The 20,642-nt window shown below is 33.6% G+C and overlaps 1 protein-coding gene and 2 pseudogenes across 6 annotated transcripts; 2 read left to right on the plus strand and 1 right to left on the minus strand.

The window, feature by feature from the left end:
- Positions 1-1,402: 1,402 nt before the first annotated feature.
- On the plus strand, positions 1,403-7,866 carry LOC146935384 (protein ZINC INDUCED FACILITATOR-LIKE 1-like). 4 transcript variants are annotated; one of them, XM_085750598.1, is made up of 17 exons: positions 1,403-1,577; positions 1,839-1,879; positions 2,990-3,050; positions 3,141-3,243; positions 3,589-3,708; positions 3,807-3,860; positions 4,119-4,181; positions 4,548-4,597; positions 4,703-4,778; positions 4,968-5,147; positions 5,260-5,347; positions 5,563-5,648; positions 5,737-5,844; positions 6,000-6,044; positions 6,132-6,220; positions 6,740-6,783; positions 7,407-7,866. In XM_085750598.1, the coding sequence occupies exons 4-17, from the start codon at positions 3,181-3,183 to the stop codon at positions 7,514-7,516; spliced, it is 1,176 nt and encodes a 391-aa protein (XP_085606724.1). In that variant the 5' UTR covers positions 1,403-1,577; positions 1,839-1,879; positions 2,990-3,050; positions 3,141-3,180; the 3' UTR covers positions 7,517-7,866. The 4 variants fall into 4 exon arrangements, with proteins under 4 accessions (XP_085606724.1, XP_085606722.1, XP_085606725.1 ...); XM_085750596.1 differs by having other exon boundaries at positions 3,606-3,708; XM_085750599.1 differs by having other exon boundaries at positions 1,403-1,498.
- Positions 7,867-8,343: 477 nt separating this feature from the next.
- On the minus strand, positions 8,344-13,001 carry LOC146935385 (uncharacterized; annotated as a pseudogene). Its single transcript, XR_015030211.1, has 2 exons — positions 12,357-13,001; positions 8,344-9,906 (listed from the first exon to the last, which is right to left on the minus strand). The product of XR_015030211.1 is annotated as an uncharacterized LOC146935385 (transcript).
- A 1,668-nt stretch (positions 13,002-14,669) lies between these two features.
- LOC146935386 (F-box/kelch-repeat protein At3g23880-like) lies at positions 14,670-18,752 on the plus strand (annotated as a pseudogene). Its single transcript, XR_015030215.1, has 2 exons — positions 14,670-16,138; positions 18,478-18,752. The product of XR_015030215.1 is annotated as an F-box/kelch-repeat protein At3g23880-like (transcript).
- Positions 18,753-20,642: the final 1,890 nt, after the last annotated feature.

Genomic DNA, 20,642 nt, shown 5'->3' on the forward strand with positions numbered 1-20,642 from the left:
TTGTAGCTTGGGGAATTACACTGTGGGATAAATGCATCAAAACGGCTCATTATATTTTTTTCTGACAAACAAAGCGGCTCATTAGTACTCAACAAAAACTAAAATTACTTCTCTCAAAAAAAAAAAACTAAAATTACTCAATACGGTTTGAGAAAAAAAATAAAATAAATGGGATCAACTTCAATACGACCATGCATCACTGACCAACAAAAGTGTGGTAAGTTTTCATATATTGCAAGACGTCAAATTCAATTCCAACAAATAATGTGTTTGCTTGTTGATGAAGAAGTCGACTAAGCTACTTATAACCTAAGCTAGCCGAACACTCGTTATTAGAGGAGCCACTCCAAATAAGTTTATCCTTAATATCATGATCAAGAGGAAAATGACGAATACAATCTTGATAAAAGAGAGGAAGCTAAGTATAAAGTTTGTTGAAATTCCAAACGCCATATCAAAATATCACAAAGACGGAGATTGATATTCATTTTCATTATTTTTTTGAGATTTTTCCTGATATTCAATCCTTCACTGTCCTTCATAAAGGGGTTTCGATTTGTCTCCAAAAAATACCAACTTATATATTCTTTTATATCAAAATTGAGGTGGGTATATTTTATATTTTTGGCTTGAGTTTCGTTGATTAATTCCATTGACTTTCTCTATTTCATCGCTTGTTTAATTAACTTCATTATTATGTTCGCACAAATTGACATTTTTCGTGTGGACAAATATGAAATATGTACAAAGATGGTCCTTCTTTGTGGTTAAAGAGGTCCCTGGTTACACCCTATTTTGGAAAACATATCCATAAATTAGTTGATAGAAGGCTCTACTGTATTGGTGTAATAGTCGTGGCCACATTTAGTGTTCAACAATCTATCAAATAAAATTATAGTGGATATGAAATTATGAATTATATGGTAAATGAAAAAAAACTGACTTTGATAAAAAAAATCATGTGTATTACATAAAAATAAATGATTTTTTATTAAAAATTTAGTATTTTGTATAACAAATATTAATATTTTGTATAAACAAATATATTGTCATTTTATATTATCCTCGTGGACGTACTTATTTTATATTACCCAAAAAAAATATGGCTGGCACCATAATCATGCAAATAATTGCACATTATGGATTCACATCTACTATCCTCGTGGACGTACTTATTTTATTTGATGTTTTCATGTGTGTCCACGTTCATTTCCACAATTTTGGATTCACATCTACATCTACCCCTTTCAATTTTTCAATGATTTGCTGCTAATCAACATATATTAATGTTTGGTCAATTACGGAACAAACCACTAAAGTTGTACACTTTATATAACTTTTATTTGACAACACATTACTTGTTTCTTACATATAAAAGGATTTGGTGTGGAAGCACAAAATCACAAAGATTGTATTGTGTTTTTACATAATCATGGAAGATTTTGGAGAGTCATTGTTGAAGAAACAATATTATCATGAGAATTGTCCTGGTTGTAAGGTGGATCAAGCCAAGGAATTAAAAAAAGATGTTACATTTAGAAATGTTTTCAATATATGGATTGTTGTGTTATGTAGCTGTAAGCAAAAACATTTTTTCAACTTACATTTTGATTGAAACAACTCATGCATTGTTCCTATACTATGAAGCACAGACACTCCTCAGATTAGGCATGTCCCGGTGCCGACACCGACACATACAATTACACTGAATTATGTGATTTTCTCAAATTATTAGCGTCTGAGTCGTGTCCGGTGTCCGTGTGCGTATCCGTGTTTCATAGTTCCTATCACTAATTACTCAATTTGTTTTATTTTTTTCTTTTGTGATGTTGTTACAGCTCTGCCTATAGCATCTCTATTTCCATACCTCTATTTCATGGTGAGTGATAGTTACTGTTTCCTGTTATGTCTTTATCTCACATTAATTACTTCATGAACTTTCATTTCAGATATTAAAAGTTTCTTTAGATTTTGACTTTACCATGTGAGAATTGTTTGTGTCCATCTTTGTAATAAATATTCACAAATTTTGGAAACATCTCACATATTTCATGTCTATGATATAACATGGATTTTTCATGTTACGTACATCTCATTTTTGTTTTTTAGATAGGTAAACGTTAGTGAGTTATGTTAATTTTTCAGATTTTGGACTGTGGATCTCCTAGTTAGTACTCCTTCCACGTCCCTCAGCTCGTCAATTTAGCTGCCTACTTGCGATACGTTTCATGTCATGAAAAATTGACATGAGAGGATTCATTTTACATCCTCTTCGAAAGAGAGAGAGAGTTCTTTCTAGTTTCCTCATCTTCTTCTCCGAGAGTTCTTTCTTCTTCTTCTTCTTCATCTTCGAGAGTTCTTTCTTCTTGATTCTGATTCTGTGAGAGCGCGAGCGATAGTGTGTGTCTGCATGGCTCAGTTTGGAATATTGCAGCTTCTAAATAAAGTTTTTGAGGTCTCATGCCTATTTTGTGACCGTAATTGCAGTTGCACCAACCGCATTTAGTCAAAATTGTCTTCAATATCAAGGATCGTGACAGAATTGAATTTCGATTAAATTTAAATTTTTGACAATGCTACAAACTCAAAATTGTTTTAGCTTTCTGAAAAACCCTTTACCTCTATATTAACCTGCCTGTGATGAAGTTATGGATGAACATTTTTCCAATGAAAATTACAAATTTCAAGTATCAATTTAAAATTGCAAATATAATTGTTTAGTACTATCATGAACTTACATCATTAACAGCTAATCCTCAGAAGCATTCATCAAAAAAATTCTCTTGAATATAAATTTTCCTTCAATGTTATTCCTGAATACAATATAATTCACAATTTAATAGATAATTACATACTTAAGGGCTTACAATGGTTAATCTGAATTTGATCTATTGATTTTTCTTGCCTGTTATGAAATACACAAAATCATTATACTATACTTAATCTTAATCACTTTTGATAATAATATATATCCTCAATATATAATCAGGTAAAGGATTTTAATATTGCTAAAACAGAAGAAGATATCAGTTCCTATGCTGGTTATGTAGGTAAGATTAATTGCAGTACTTTCTTTGATGTCTTGTTATAATCATAAGATCTTTATTTCTTATCTACATTTGATTGTAAAAATGTTATAGGATCTGCCTACATGCTTGGTAGAGCTTCGACATCTATATTATGGGGAATGATAGCCGATCGATATGGTCGAAAACCTGTTGTGATAATAGGAATTATTTCTGTGTAAGTATATATGCAACTGAGGTGGATACTTTTTCTTTTGAGATGCACTAAGAGTTAATTTGAGCTTATTTACTGGTATAAGTACTTTTAATGTTGTTTTGGGAGAATTTATAGAAACTGCTTATAACGTGTCTCCAAGCTGTTTTCAACTTATTTTCATACGTTGTACAGAATAGCTTGGGAAAACAGCTCATAACTTACATACGAAAACAATGACTTTATTATTTTTTTTATTTAAATAGCTTAAACACAAGTACTTATATGATAAGTGTTTATGCTATAAGCATTTCATTAAGTTGTTTATCCAAAAAGGGCTTCAATGTCTTGTTATAATATCAATGGCAGTGCTCATTTGATTTCAGTGTAATTTTCAACACACTATTTGGCCTTTGCACGAGTTTTTGGATGGCTGTTACGATGAGATTCGTTCTTGGAGGTTTAAATGGTTTGCTTGGACCAATGAAGGTATCATTCAAAACACTATATTAAATGTTTGGATGTGTATACTTGAATATCTCAGGTTATTTTGATAATTTGTTTATCATAACCTCCTTCATTAATAGGCTTATTCTTCTGAAATTTTTAGAGAAGAATACCATGCTTTAGGACAATCAACTGTAAGTCTCACAAACCTTTGTTTATCATTTTTTTGAACCAAATCAACTATGAAGCACGGATACGGACTCGGACACCAAACACGACATGGACACTGACACGCCGACACCACTAATAATTTGAGAAAATCACATAATTCAGTGTAATTTTATGTGTCGTTGTCAAGTGTCCGACACCGGGACACGTCTAATCCGAGGAGTGTTCATACTTCATAGCACATCACCATTGTTGTAATGATTCAAATTATAATCTGATTTCAGGTTGCAGCTGCTTGGGGAGTAGGTTTGGTCTTTGGACCAGCATTGGGAGGTTATTTGGCTCAGGTAATATTTTTTTGGCTTTTCATTTGTTCCTTCTGGTATAAAACAATTCAGAAAAAGACATGGATTTTAACCTGGACTTGAGATAACTTGTATTGCAAGACATGAGTTGTTATTCCATCTGTGTCTCCAAATTTAGGTACTACCTCGGTCTAAATATAAGCTTTCGTTTCTTTTGAAAAACTTGTCCCTAAATATAAGCTCTATTTTCAAAATGTACACCTTATTAATACTACTAATTCGTTTTCGAAGATGAAAAGGTCAGAATTTGACACCTTATTAATACTCTATTCCAAATTGGGAAAAGAAAATGAATACAAAGCATTTGTCACTTGCTTCTCTAATAGTTTGTCAAATTTTGTTTCACAGCCAGTACAGAAATATCCAAATATATTTCCAAAGGATTCCTTTTGGGATAAGTAAGTGGATTTTTATTCATCTTAAAACAAACTCTAATCATCTATTCTGTTTTTCATTGTTGTCGTACTAAGTTTTCGTTTGTCAAAACCTAAACCTCCCTACAGGTTTCCATACTTCTTGCCGTGCTTCATTGTCTCAGCTATGGCATTCGTAGTAGCAATTTCCTGCATTTGGCTACCAGTATGTATCTTAAAGTCCAACATTTATCTGTTCATTAGTCACATATATAGTTTCCCTCTTTATATTGTGTGAGTTCTATTTTGATGTTAATATTATGATGATATGTCACCATATTTCAGTATCCTTTTTATGTGGTTTTCGGTTTTCTCCTATCAGTACTAATGATCTAAAACATCTGCATCGATGTAGGAGACACTTCATAATCACAAAGTATCGACCAACAAAATTGAAGCTTTAGAAAATGGAACCAATGAGGATGAGAAAAATAAGATGATCCAAAAAGATGAAAGCCTTCTAAAAAATTGGCCCTTAATGTCATCTATCATTGTTTATTGTGTTTTCGCAATTCATGATATTGCTTTTGCAGAGGTATTATTATTCCTACTTAAAGATGTTTCTGTTTTGAGTTTTAACTCTTTATGATTCTACTATTCATCAATCTGTGCATCTATTTATATTATTCTACATTTTATTTTTGAAGATTTTCTCATTATGGGCTGAAAGTCCTCGAAGGTTAGGCGGTTTGAACTTTGGAACTAATGATGTCGGTAATATTCTTGCAGTATCAGGTACATCTTTGACATTTATGAATCTCTAGATATTTATTAAGATTAGGAACAGTCCTTCCTTCCTAACCCTTTATCTCCAATGAATGATAGCACTTGCACGTAAACTTTTATGGGTTGACATGACGCTATTTGGTTACTTGCTTGATCAATGAATCAAAAATGGATTTTATGCAGACATAATCTGAATACACTAGAACCATATTAAACTTGTTCAGGTGTTGGTATTATAATGTTCCAGCTTGGCTTATATCAATCAGTTCAAAAAATTTGTGGACCTATCGTTCTTGCTCGCATCGCAGGGGTTAGCATTCACCTTTTGTAACAAATAATCAGATTCAACATTTCATTTTTTGTTTAATTTAAAACATGTCTTTATCATATATTTGTAGGTGTTATCGATACCTATCTTGCAAAGCTTCCCCTTCATGACAATGTTGTCAGGCTTTACACTGTACATATCGATATATAGTGCTTCCATTTTAAAGAATCTTTTAATTGTAAGTGAAACTCTATCTCGATACAACCAACGAGCGATATCGAGGTTGAAAAGGACTTAAATTGACTTCGCTAAAACTCAGGAGATCGGTTTAATTTTATTGAAAACTTGATCTTCATTGAACTTGACTAACTGTTTTCTTTTTGATGAATTTAGGAGATAATTTCTACTGGTTTATTCATTCTGCAAAATAAAGCAGTGGTAAGATCTTCAGATTTTTTTCCCCTTTAAAAAGTTCTGTTTGGAATTGCAACAAGACATATGACTTATTATATATTTGGAAAACAGGATCAACATCAAAGAGGGGTAGCAAATGGCATTTGCATAACTGCTATGTCAGCATGCAAGGTAATTGGTCCAGCTGGAGGCGGCGCAATGTGAGTATCCCTTTGATTTCGTTACCTTCTATTTGAATTATAAATAATATTTCCTTAACATGTGTGTTCTACATGTTCTTTATTATGAGATATAGTTTATTCATTTGTGTCTTTTATGTGTTCAAACTTTTCCGAGTTCAAACAGAAGTAACTAGTCCATTTCTTGTCATTGCATATTTTAGTAAGAAAGTATTCAATGGAGATTACTTTGTCCCCTTTATGACCTAATCTCTATGTAACACTAACACTTCAGATTGAAGGTGTGTTTGTGGTCTGATGCATGTCAGAGTCTGACAGTGAAACTAACTGACCCATTCAAATATTTCATATTTTGCAAATTATGACCAGTGCCAGTGTTTCATAGTCTAATTGCATTGAACAAATGTCGCATTTTTAAAATATTTTCTGAGAATCGTAGAGAGTATATCATATAGCATTAATTTAACAGTACCTTTTTACACTACAATGTTATATCAAAGATTATATGCAGTGTTCTTATTTTGATCTTGTTAACTGCAGCTTAACTTGGTCACAAAAGAGGATGGATGCTTCTTACCTCCCAGGTATAACTCTCAACTAATTTGTTTGAGGTGTTTTCTGTTTCAGATGCTGAATTTTGAAATCCTTAGTCTAATTAAGCAATTATTGGTGTCTAATCCACTCATGGTGTGTTTATTAGGTAATACAAAAAAATATAAGCTTTATCTTTTCTCTACTCACGGTTTCCATTTTTAGTTCAGAAATGCAATTGTAGCTTAATCAATGGCATTTGTTTATCCACATTTTTCAACAATACTAAGAAATACAACAAAACTGCAGTTACAACCGCTACCACAGTTTAAAATGTTGAGCTAAAGAAAAAGAAAGGAACTGCAACTTTAGATTGAGTAACATTCGTGAACAGCCTGTTCTACAGTCTTCAGCAGTGGTTTTTGGTTTTGTTTTGTTGATAGGAGTAACACCAAACTCTACATTGTCACATAGACATTGATAATAATTTTAAAAATAGTAGTGATTAAATGTAACAGCATGTGCCAATATGGTGTCGGTGGCCGACACTTAGCATGCCTTCAATCGAAGGTTTCAATGCTACATCTTTATAAACTACAGAGTCATTAGAGTTAAGGAACATGTTATCTTTGCTATCTATATTACTTGAAGCTCACTTTTGAACATTCAACTGCAGGCCCCCATCTGGTTTTCTTTGTGCTCAATTTTATTGAAGGACTTGCATTGTTGTTGACTTTCAAACCATTCCTGATTGAAAGGAAACCCCCCTCAGAGCAGTTTCACTGATACTAACGTTATTTTGCAAAATAGGTGAAATATTATAGCAACTGGGAATGTTTGTTGCCATAGAATGTCAGCAAAGGACAATATCCTAACAACAATACCATTGGATAGCAGATTGACTTAAGTTTGGATGACTACTCGTTGGAATTTGCATCATGCAAATTTGGGTTTTGATTAATTATTGAGCTTTCAGTGTAGATCATATATGCAGTGAAGAACTTTGCAGTAGATTAGTTGAGTTTGGATTGATTGGTTCCATTTGAATATTTGATGCAATACCAATATGTTTTCAAATTTTATGTATTTTATAAATTAACAGTTAAAATAAAATGAGTGATGTCTTTTGAAGAAAATTATTGGAATGAACCAGTTCATTTGTGCAAAACCATTTATAACAATGTTTCGCTAATCTATACGAGTCCTTGTTTGATTTGTTTGGTTTTACGTTCATTCAATGTGAAAGTAAATCCTCCTTGGCTGAACTACAGAAAAGGATTTCCTATAATCAGTGCACTCAACACTCGCTACAGTCAGTGATCTTGACCATTGACATAGATGTAATGGTTCAGATTTTAACTACAGAGAAGGATTTCCTATAATCAGTGCAGTCAGCACTCACTACACTCATTTGAGCTTTCAGATCTCTATTCAATGAACCAAGGTTCATAAGCTGCATTGTTCTTTTATGTTAAGTTGCATTGAACATTTGCAGATTGAAACTCAAACACAAGCATGGATGAACTTTCGAAATTCTTAGTAAATTAAAGTATTATTTCCACGGTTTGTTTGGTAACTTTGAAAACTAGAAGTTTTTGAGTACTTGCATGATATTAAATAAAGCTGTTGGCATTCATTAACCATAGTAAAAAAGGAATAAAGATAAATAGCGTACAACATGCTTAAAACAATAAATTGGTACAAACTAAGTTTCTATTGTAAATCTTACCCTACAATGTTTCTTTCTGTTTTCCTGTTTCAAGGAATTGGATTTTTTCAGACATGATTTCAGAGGTGATCCTGTTAGTTTTGCTGAGGGATGCACATGATATAAATTCTTACACTTTCTTCGTTTGTGTTCAAAAGGATCTAGCCAAAACCGGATACCAGCATCACCAAACCATACCTTTCTTTTGGCATATTGATATGCAGCAACTGCATCACTTTCTTCGAAAAAAGCCACCTGAGCTGAGCCAGTGTAACAAAAGACACTTGTGTTTGAAGAATCTACTGAGCCAAATACACTGAACTTCTTTATTAACTGTTCCTTTGATGGTAGGTTGAAATTCTTGGGGAACTTCATGTTCAGAAATGTAGAACAAATGGGAACATGTGTTCCTGATTGCTCTCCAACTTTTAAATTGGGTATCGGACAAGAAGCAACATATTGATAGGAATTTGTACCCTCTAACAAACGATCCGCAGAAAATGATTTTATTCTTGCTGACTCTTTTGGCTTAAGAGGTGTTATACTTATATCACCATCACAACTTCGTTGCAGCCTCTCCTGGTAAACAGAAGAGTTAGATCTTAATACAGATTTTACTTTTGCTGCACCGGCATTAACCTCATGATTATCAGAATGGAAGCCAGACGCTAAACTAGGAGATGATTCACATGTAAAAGACTGTTGGAACATAAGTTTTGAAATCTTTCCATATCCACTTTATGGACCTCATCAGTGAAGATTATGCTAGTTTCAGGAAAGTGTATGCAGGCCAGATTGTCTTTTCGAATACTTTCTTCTGCTTCAAGAGTACTGATGTGTGAGATCCTAGGTTTAGTATTTCTTGAGATGTATGCAAAACTTTCATTTTCTTGAGCTCTGCAAAGTTGAGGACATAAAGCATGTTTATCTGGTCGCCTTCTTTTTCTGTTGAGGCAGATAGTGGTTTCTATGTCAGGCAACCTAGAGAAAAGCCTTGGTACATTGTCTCCTCTTTCACCGATATAATCGACCAAATGAGTCTTGAAGTCGGAAGCGGTAGAAAAATGAGCTTCACTCATACTAGAACAATTTTCAAAGCAGATATCAAACATTCCATGCTCTAATATATTTTTAAATCTCGGACGGTTCTTCCTTTCAAATTTTAGATTCTTTCCCCAAATGTGGAATGGGCTTAAGGCAGGAGAATGCATAAAGAGTTCAGCTTTACCACTGGTAGTTGGAACCTCTGGAATAATCAAAAGTTTATTCTGAAACAACTGTAGAGAATGTCCTTCCAAATCAGGAACTGTTGGCTTCAATCTTCTTATAGCACCAATGGTCATGTTTTTCTGCCCTCGGTCAGATATGACCTGATGTTTTTCCTTGGGTTCTATCGCCATAGATTCTCGAGTAACTGAGAGTAGCATCTGACTCAAAGAGGAACATTGATGCTGCTTCACATTATCACCTAATGATAAACACCAGAAGTTTTTAATATCAAACATAGGAATGAGACTAGAAGCTTAATTATGTCAAGAAAATGGTAAATATTGACAAATTAAAATCTTATAGTATAATATATTTTCCATTTCAAATTATGGATGATCGTCACAAGCATGGTTAACAAACTCACAAGTGGACTAGTAAACTAGTCCGTTATATGTTTCTAGGTAGGAAAATCTAGTTGAATTGAATCACATACATACTCAGCTTTGGGAAAACTCGGTTGAAATTGTGTGGACTCATTCAAACTCAATATCACAAATTTAAGCCCGTGTGATCAAGTTTGATAAAAAGGAAAAGTTGGGCCCAAAAAATTGTTAAACAAGAACATGTCACAGTATGGTTCTACTTCTTTGCTCCATCTCAATACTTCCCTGCCAACCAAACCCACCCTTGCCATCATTCCCATCCTACTCGTGAAGACAGTATTGTTCACTCTTTCAGCGATGACCCGGTGGCCTCAGTGAACAGACACTGTCGAACAATCCTGTTCACTCATGATACACTGCTGCACCACATGAACATACCTCTGCATTACTACACAAGAGAATAATCTCCCTCCATCTTTCTTCTGCATCCCTGTCCTACGACTCAGTGCTTTACCAGTGCCTTTTTGACATGATAAGGAGCTGTTTGCACCATCATCAACAAATCTATTTCTTTTCTTTCCTTTTTTAACGGCTAAACTTTTATTGAAAACACTTGAGCACAAGCTGTGCTTGAGATTGAAGATACAAACAAAATTCTGAATAGCAGAAAAACAACTAAGAACTACTAAAAAAACTGCCACTGTAGCTAAAACTTCTGATACAACTACTCCAAAACACCCCCTTAGCAGGTCACAGAATTAACAGCTGCCCCTTACAAAAAGGAAAACATAAATCACCTAAACACAAACCACTACAGACCTGGCATCCTGAAGGACTATGGCAAAGGGGTAACAACAGACAGACAATCAAGGCAACGACCAAAACACAGCCACCAATCAGCTGCCGACCCCACAGCAGACCTCAATACATAAGTATACACACAGTGAAGGTTCCAACACCATTCATAGTAAAGACATGACTTTTTGCACAGTCTACTTGGGAACCATTTCTGTGAAATCATCTTAATCTCATTCACTTCTTCAGCCGCACAGCAGTTCACATTAGAGAAGATTTTTTCATTTCTCTTGTTTCCTAACTCTTTTATTTCCTCTATCTGATTTAACCATTGTACATAAATCTGATTGGACTACCAAAACAAGTCCCAACCAATTATACATCCCATACCAGATCCCCAACGCAAAATCTATCTCTATATCTAATCTGTGTTTCTTATTTTTCTGTGTAGTAATGTATGCACAGTTGTATATTTTAGTTCTGTCATAATATCATTCAACTTATAAGTTTTTCTAATATTACATTTTAATAATCCAACATAGAGTTTTGGTAAGAAAAATCCAACTATACTCTATTTTATTAACTTTACGAAGTATCCATTGTTGTTTAGTAGTACTAAGTTTTTTTTGATAAGGCAAAAGAAAGCAATAAAATTCAAGAAAGGGCTTGAACCCTTATACAGCCAGAGTGCAAAAATTGCACAAAAGAAAGAAAGACAAGTATTGCCACAACAGGCCAACTATCAAAACAGAACCTAAGCTAGCAAAAACTGTCTTTGGTAACCTCCTTTTAAGAACGAGTTCGAATTCCATTTGTGTTTGTACCGTTAGCTTGTTGCAACCTATTCTTCTTTTTCCTGCTGAAACCCTTTTACACAGGAGCAAAAGAAGACATTCTTTAGACAACTAAGGTTCTAGAACTTTTGGTTTTGAAATACCCTTTTTGGAACGGGTGATGATACCCTCTGAATCCGTTGAATCCGTTTAGTAGTACTTTAGTATGTAATTAATCAATGTCAGAAAACATGTTGGACACATAGTAAATTTTCTCTCGCAATTGAGTTTTCTCCATGTATAAGAGTCAAAATTTGAATCCATGACCACTTGTTTAAAGTGCCAAACTCCTTAGGCTCTTATCACTTTGTAACAACCACATGTTGTTAAACTCTTATCATGCTTCTACATGTCTTCTCCACAGATGTCTGTAGACAAATTTCTACCCTGTTTTCCATAATAATAAATAATTACCCGAATTTTTTCTCACAATTACAATTAAAAATATTTCTTATCTTATGTAATCAGTGTAATCACATTGAGTTTGCATTGCAATATTCTACCAAAATTCCCAATAATTACCCCGATACACACTAACATATTGACATTTGAGAAAGTGTTGTGTCGTGTCAGTGTAGGACACTTACACTTGTCGATTAAAAGCGTCGGTGCTATAGAGATTAATAATATGTGACAACTATATTAGCTCTCAACAAAATGTGGGAAAAGTAGCGACCAAAAGATTAAAAACAAAGTACCTAATTTTGTAGCTTCTTTGTAGAGTTTCTTCTGGTGAATGGTAGAGTACTGACGAAAAGCATGAATCTGAGCAACAACTTTAACAGCATCAACAGCACACGAAGCCTCAACCCAAGGCAAAACAGCAGCAGCATCAAGAACAAAACCCAAAACTCCAATCGGGTCAAACTGATAACCCGATCCATGTAAAACCCTCTCCTCTTCGTTATGACCCGTTATACAAAGACACCGCAAACTCGAAACAATTCTGAGACCAAATAACCTAAGTGCAGAACGGAACGCTTCACATTGAAAGGTATCGTCATTTCGAAAGGGTAATTCATCGAAGGGAATAACCTCGGATTCGACGAAAAAGGTGCGTTGTGGGGTGTTAGGGTTGTCGAAGAATGAGAGTGAGATGCCGAGGTGGCTGGAAGATGTGACCAAAGCCGGAGACCAATCGTTGTTGTTGTTATGAGGGAAGTGAATTTCTCTTGCCCAAACTATGTCACCTTTTCGAACCTTTCTCATGCTTCTTTCCTTCTCGTTTCAATCATGTTTATCGGTTTCGTTTATATTCAACAATATTTGGGATAATCTTCTAATTTTTCTCTTCTCCCGCCTTAATCAAATTCAACCAAATAAAGGCGGGACATTTAAAAAGGGTTAAGTATAAGGATAATAATCATTTTCTTTTTGAATGTATGTATAAATGAGTAGTCGTAATAGTCATTGAATGTATTGATATTTTGAAATATACATTGTGTTAATCAAAATAATTCTTTACATTAAAATGTCTCATATTGGTTTCTTGATATAGTTATTTATCGTCATATGAATCCTATAAGTACTATGTCATATATGTTTCTATATAAAAATAATATTTGCTAACATTTCTTGTATCATATATAATGTTTTTTTATTAGATTAAAAAGTCACATCATATTTTATTTAATAATAAATTTTATTGATTCATTGATATAAACTAAATTGTGTATGATGTTAGACTTGTCTCATTCATGCATCATAGAGTTGGTCATTTTTAATTTAGTTACTCTTTGATTGAGTCTTTGTTTTTTTACAAATATTTGCGTTATATATCAAATAACTTTTTCTTATGACATGTTATTGTTATCATATTAAAATATTATAAATTAAACGATTTAATCAATAATTCATTGGTTAGATACATTAATAAATATTAAATAGTTAAATTACAAAACTAATAGTGAGACTTGGAATTGACGAAGGAGGCTGCTTGTGTGGGGAGAAGGAGTTGGTGGGGGCGTGAGTGGATCAATTGACTATTATTGTGTTTACATGTTGAGGTTGCAAATCGTTGGGTTTAGAAACTTCATTCTATCCAACAGTACACGGTCAAAAGTGCTTAAATAACTTGACTGATGTTGAACTTGCGTGGGGTTTTTCAAAAATTTGGCTTTTAATATTATCTGAATCTCTATGATTTGCATCATATGGAAGGAGCGTAATGGAAGGATTTTTCATCATAAAGAAAATCTTCTTCAATCTTTATTTGAAGAGCTTATACTCTAGACTTTTGATAGCAAAAATCATACTACAGTAGAAACTCTTTAATTTAATACTCGGTAAATTAATAAACTCTCTAAAATAATAAATGTGTCCGGTTCCGACTTGGGCCAATGTAAAAAATTGAAAAACTAGATAAAATAATGAGATAATAATTTTTCGGGAGATCCCTTTATAATTTTCGGTCCCAAGAAAAGCATAAATTAATAATTCATTGAAACTGAAAAAAAAAAAATATATTAAGAATACATTGAACACATTTGTTCCTCTTGTTTACATTTCCTGTACTTCAAAAGTCATTATTGATTTCCAATGCATATGAACATAGTACTCCCTCCGGTCTCAAATGTAAGAAACTTTTCACTTTTTGGATTCATTCAATAAATGATGTATGTGGTCTTTATTATAGACCACATACATCATTTATTGAATGAACCAAAAAAGTGAAAAGTTTCTTACATTTGAGACCGGATGGAGTAGTTACTAATTTACGTTGAGTCCCAATGTTCGCTGCAACATAATTCTAAGAGGCATAGACTAATTTTCCTTTTTGTTTGGTATGTACAATATAATTACTTAAAAACTCTTTAAATTAATAATTATTAATTTATCGATAAATTAATAACTCTCTAAATTAATAAATTTATCCGGTCTTGACATTATTAATTTATAGAGTTTTAACCGTATATCTTGTTCGATTTTGATTATTAAATTTCTAGTTTATTAATACATTCTTAGCCTTTTTCAAAAACAAAATAAGTAAGTAATAAAATGAAGTTCAACATCAGCCTTTTTCCAATCCACGCAAATCATAGAGATCCAGTTCCTACAAAAAAACCCTAATCCACCCGATCCAGTTCCTACAAAAATCAGCCTTTTTCTCTCATCCTTCGTGTAATAGGTTCAACATCAGCCTAACCCAATCACTAATCCACCCGATCCAGTTCCTACAAACCCTAATTCCAATCCACCTGGTTGTTACCAAAACCCTAATCAACCTCCTGGTGTATCCGGTTCGGTGCAGGTTCCGGTTCCGATGTCGTATCAAATTCCCGGGAGTAATGTCGTTTGTTCTCAGTCACTTACGGAGGAAACAACCAACATTCAGAGGCAGCGATTGGTCGCCGGAACCCTAACATACACACCGCTGGAGCTTCCAACTATTCCTTCTGATCTTTTTCCTGAGATTCTCTGCAGGCTTCCGGTCAAATCACTCGGACAACTCCGATGCGTCTGTAAGTCCTTCAATTCTCTTATTTCTGATCCCAAATTCGCAAAGAAGCATCTTCGTATGTCAACCAAGCGCCGCCACATCATGCTAACAAATTATAATCGTTCCACACGTAGAGATGAGGAGTTAGTTATGTATGATTCTCCAATCCCTTCGCCTATTTCTACTTCTGCAGTTTTTACACAAACACAACTACACATTCCTAGTACTCTCACAAATGGAAATCATGTCGTGCGTCTGATGTGCTCTTGCGATGGCATTTTTGTGGTAAGCTCAGTAATGGTTCTTATTTCTTGTGGAACCCTTCCATTACAAAGTTTAAGTTATTGCCTCCTTTGGAAAGTGACAAATGCTGGACATCAATAAGCTTTGGATGTGATCATTTCATTGATAATTATAAGCTCATTGCTGTTTCTGAAAAAAATGAAGTTTATGTTAATACTCTTGGGACTGATTATTGGAGAAAGATAGAGGACATCCCATGTTACACCAAGCATGGCCCGGGGATATTTGTGTGTGGCACTGTTAATTGGTTTGCATGGGATGTCATTATTTCTCTTGATTTAGAGAAGGAGTCATGTCAAGATATTTGTTTACCTGATTTCGGGAATGCGATTGTTTCATGGGACTTGTGTGTGGTGAGGGATTGCTTCTGTGTCTTTGCAAATAGTGATGAATATTGGGATGTTTGGATTATGAAGGAGTATGGAAATCAAGAGTCTTGGACTATATGTTACACTATTCCTGTCGAACTGTTATATAAAGATTGTTTGCAAGATCAGGATTTATTAGCCAATACTGCTTTATATATTTCAGAGGATGACCAACTGTTGGTGAAATGTGAGCAGTTTGATAATAATCATGATAAGATACTTGATGATATCAAGTTGGTTGTTTATGATTCCAAAACTGGCACTTTGAATATTACTGAGTTTCAAAACAACTATGAGCATACAGACGCAGTTGTCTACATAGAGAGTCTCATATCACCTTAAGCATGGATTCAACTGCAACATATATATGGTTAGTTTTTGTTTCTGTTATTTATATGTTATGCCTGCTCTGATTCTTGATGACTTGTTAGATCATTGTTAATCAATGGTTGATGGATTCTATAGGCTGAACATATCTTTTTATTGTCAATAGTTTGGTTAATTTGAGTTGTTGATTCTCTCACATCTTACACTAAATTTTAAATAGTTCACAATCATGAATTGCATTAAATGGTTTGTCATTTCATTTTCTACGATTTGCGTTATGAATTAGATGTAATAATGCCTGCTTAATGCTGCACAATTTTTTTAATGTTTGCTACAAATCTTGCACAATGCATTATGAACTAAACTGAATATGTCATAAAATACTATTGTGATGTCAGTTTTTGAAGAAGATAATTATTGTAGAACTTATAAAAAAAGACGCAAAGTTGAATGATCTCATCCATTCATTTTATTATTCACATCTATCAAATCCAATGGTGCCGAGGTTTTTTACTCCCTTGTAACGTCTTCTCTCCGACCCAATCTTCTGTACCGCCGACAAATTTTTCTTTTGTCTGCTGCTACACTAGACTCAACATAAGTTATATAATACTAAATGTAGCCTTTTGACAAATTGGATTTCTTCACTTTCAACCTAGTCAATTTTCCCTCTGAATCTGATGGTGTGAACTATTTTTTAGACTATAACATGTGCAAATAACCAATGAATTATAGTAAACAATGTACCAAAGTGTAGAATTGTAAATGGATAGTTATCTTATAGTTATGTATTGCCCACATTTTCATTACTTGATCCTCCAGGTGGAAAAGGGTATTTGATTTGTTTTCCGTTCTTTTGTATCATCAACCGCAAGTCATCCCATCTTACTCTGAAGGACACTGACACTGATTTTTATTTTTAGATAGTACAAGAATTCTTGATTTGGAGTGGTAGGGATAAATTAGTGATGAAGAAATACTCTAAAGGGTGAAATGTTGATTCATGAGACACAAATCTTTATATAGTTGCATTTTGAAGTATTATATAAGGATTTAGATTGTTTATGTAAATATCTATAGTTAGCTAAGTTGTTATATTTTGTGTTAGAGTAGATTCGTCCAATGGGGCTGTGAATAGGAAAGAAATACATGAATGAGAACATAGTAACTTATAGAATCAAAACAAATTTGTATCGTTGCTATGGTTTTGGACTGCCCCGATTACACATTATTGGGGCTGATCAACTGAATGGTCAAATAAAGTGTGACAACTAGGAAATGTTGATGTTGAACACACCGGAAACTCTATTCAAGGTAGCATGTAGAGGTATGAGGTATCGAAAGCTAATAAAAGCTATCCGTAGGGAGAATTGGATAACCTTAACATCAAAAAGAGGTATAAAATGGAGACCTTTTACATACCTTTTAGCTTAGAGATGAATTGAAGCTTGATTTTTGTGGTTGATTGTTTGGCTTGAGAGCTAAAATACCTTGGTGCTAAGGCCCCCATCTTAAGAAACTTGGGGTTTTGTTGGTGATAGACAAGGCCGTTTGATTCTGTTTTAATTTTCTTACTGTTTCGGTTATCCTTAATAGAAGGGAAAACTTATGCTAAACCATGCAGAACATAAGTCTCGGTCTACATCTTGTGCAGTTCAGAATGTGAATATAGAATTGAAGTGAAAGATAAAGATGAGAACTTAGTTTACGAGTTTGACTTCAAAGCCATTTTTTGGATGTACATTATTTATATCCTCGTAGTAGTGACTAATGGAATATGTATTGATAGAAGAATTTGATGTATTGGCTGATTATATAGTGTAGTAATAATTTGAATAAGGTTGTGCTGGTCATTACTTGTTAAAGATAAAATTGTTCGCTATATGCCTTATTTGACTCCGGATTATATTATTTCATGTTAGATTGCAGTTATATGATAATCTTTCGATGGCTATTTTATTGTAGTTTTGCTATTTAAATTAAGCCACTATTTGTTTAAGGTTGGGGTTCTTTGTATAAGCAGTGCGACTTAAGATACAAGCCCAAAATTGTCAAGCTTGGGGGGTTCTAATACTATGAATTCATTTAAAACTTTTAGTTTTAAGAAATCAATTATACTTGCTAAGGGGGGGTTCGTTATATTTCCAAATGGCACATATGTATTTTGTTATCGATATATCTACATATGTCTTACATGCATGTTCTTAATACTAGACTAGAATCAATAGTGGTTGGATTCTAACTATTGTTTGTTTGCCTTGACTTTGTTAACATTGTATGTTTTTTTACATTTTATTTCTTCAGATTTGTTGAACTTGGTAGTTGTCAAGTTTTGGATTTTTTCTTCAATCAGTGAGTTATTTTGGATTGTTATTTCTGCAGGTCTTTTCAGATCAGATTCAACCTCAGTCGTAGAGGAATGCTCATTTTTTTCAATGAATTCGGACTGGACTTTCTGTTTTCCAGCCATCCTTCGGTTCCCAGGCTTGTGCTGCTATAATTGGTTTTGCAATTGCAATTGCATTTTATTATCCTTGGCATAGTTTTAAAACTCGGACCGGTCATCGACTCGGCAATACCACTGGGTCACTGAGTCATTGGTTGAACCACTGGGTCATTGGTTGAACCGCATGACTGAACCGTATTAAATCGGATAACTCGGTAGTATGACTCGGTCTCTATAAAAAAATTATACATGTATTAAAGTAGATTAGGCCGGATGACTCGGTCCATAAAATTGTACGTGTATTAAAGGAAAAACAATATTTTTATAAAACATTATTATTAACATTTTTTTTCATATTCTATATTAAAAATAAATATAAGTGTATGAAATATTTTTTCTCAAAAAAAACAAGTGTATGAACTATTATCATTTATTACGGGAGGTGTATAAAATATCTTTTGAATGCAAGGAAACATTGCAAGAAAATCAACCTAAAGGCCCATTTAGTCAAAATAACAAAACCCCACCAAATAATGAAAACCCTAGTTACACTACTTTTCCAAAATGAAGTTAGCAGCAGCGCCTCTCTCATTTTAGTAGCCGCCAACCTCCCTCACATTTGATCTTTCTCTCATTTCTTTTTTTTATTATCTGTAACCAAGATCTGTCTATACAAATTATACCTCCTCTCTAAATTTTCTTTCCATGAACTAGAACCATGCCTTTAGTTTTCACCATGACTGTTTGGAAGAGGAGGCTCGTTATCGTGTTCTGTTCTCTCTTCTTTCCCTGGTTTTTTTTTCTGATTTTTTAAACAATATGTAGTGGTTATGTGTTGAACCGGTCCGGTTCTCCAAACCGGCCGAGTCACCGGTTTTTACCGGTTTTTTTCGAGTCGTTCCGGTTCTCACCGGTTCTATTGCATGGCCGATCCATTGCTCAGCTCGAACCGGACATATCACCGTGTCGCGTCATTTTTCGGAGATCAAGGCTATTTGGTTAGCGTTTGACTCACTTTTTATTTCACGACTTTGAAAAAATTTATTTAAATTGGGGGGTCCGGGGGTTGGTTATATTTAGGGAAGGTATTAGCACCCTAAATATTCGTAGTACTCTACGAGAACCTTTTGGTTTTATTTAATGTTTTGTGCTATAAACTTGCTTGCTTTTTTTTTTAAAAAAAAATGAAACTTTGAAATGATTAAAAAAAAAGGAAGACCTAATTATCTACATTTTATTGATTTGGAAGGACGAGTGTCCTCTGCCTACGTACCCGTGAGGGATCAAAACCTCGTAGTTCGGGGTTAAGAAAATGACGTTTGATTTGTTTTAGTGTTTTTTATTAATTTTGAAAAAAGGTTTTAAAATAAAAGCCAAGTGGCAAATGAGAATTTGTTTGTATTTTTTATATTGAAAGAAAATAAACTCAAAGTATGATTAAAATTGATTTAATATTTGATTAAGAAAGAAAATAAAAAAAGGACGCTCACTTGATTGAGAAATCAAGGTTTATTATGAAAATATTTTTTTTTGTGATTTTTTGTTATTTGCATGTTTTTGTTGTTTTTGAATAATAACTAGACTAAAAATAAATTAACGCAGCAATAAAATAAAAGCGTGAGAATGTTGTAGTGACGTTGGATCACCACAAAATCTCCTAACCTAATCTAATATTTTTTGCATTTTTCGATATATAAAGCAGTAAAAGAAATAAAACACACACACACACACACACACACTTTTTCTCATTTATCGTTGTACAATTGGCCTAATTACATTCTAATTCATATGCAATAAAAATAAATGACGAAGAAAATAAATATGCATGAATAACTAATAAAGATGCAGAATAATAAATCTAATCTAATAAAAATGCATGAGAGAAGGAAAAAAAATAAAATGCTAAAAAAAAATAAAAATGCATGAAAGAAATAAAGCAGAGGTCCAATCATAAGGTAGGGTGCAAGGATCTAACAGATCGAATCTAGGCCATTGATTTGATCAATGGCCCTGATCTGATCTAAGGTAGAATCATCACAGGGAGTTAAAATTAAATCAAAGGGGTTAGGGTGTGAGGGTGCATGCTAGGGCCATGCACCCA

This window comes from Medicago sativa, chromosome 3, assembly GCF_051527215.1.
Source record: "Medicago sativa cultivar Bolivia chromosome 3, Bolivia_mono, whole genome shotgun sequence".
Taxonomy (NCBI): Eukaryota; Viridiplantae; Streptophyta; class Magnoliopsida; order Fabales; family Fabaceae; genus Medicago; species Medicago sativa.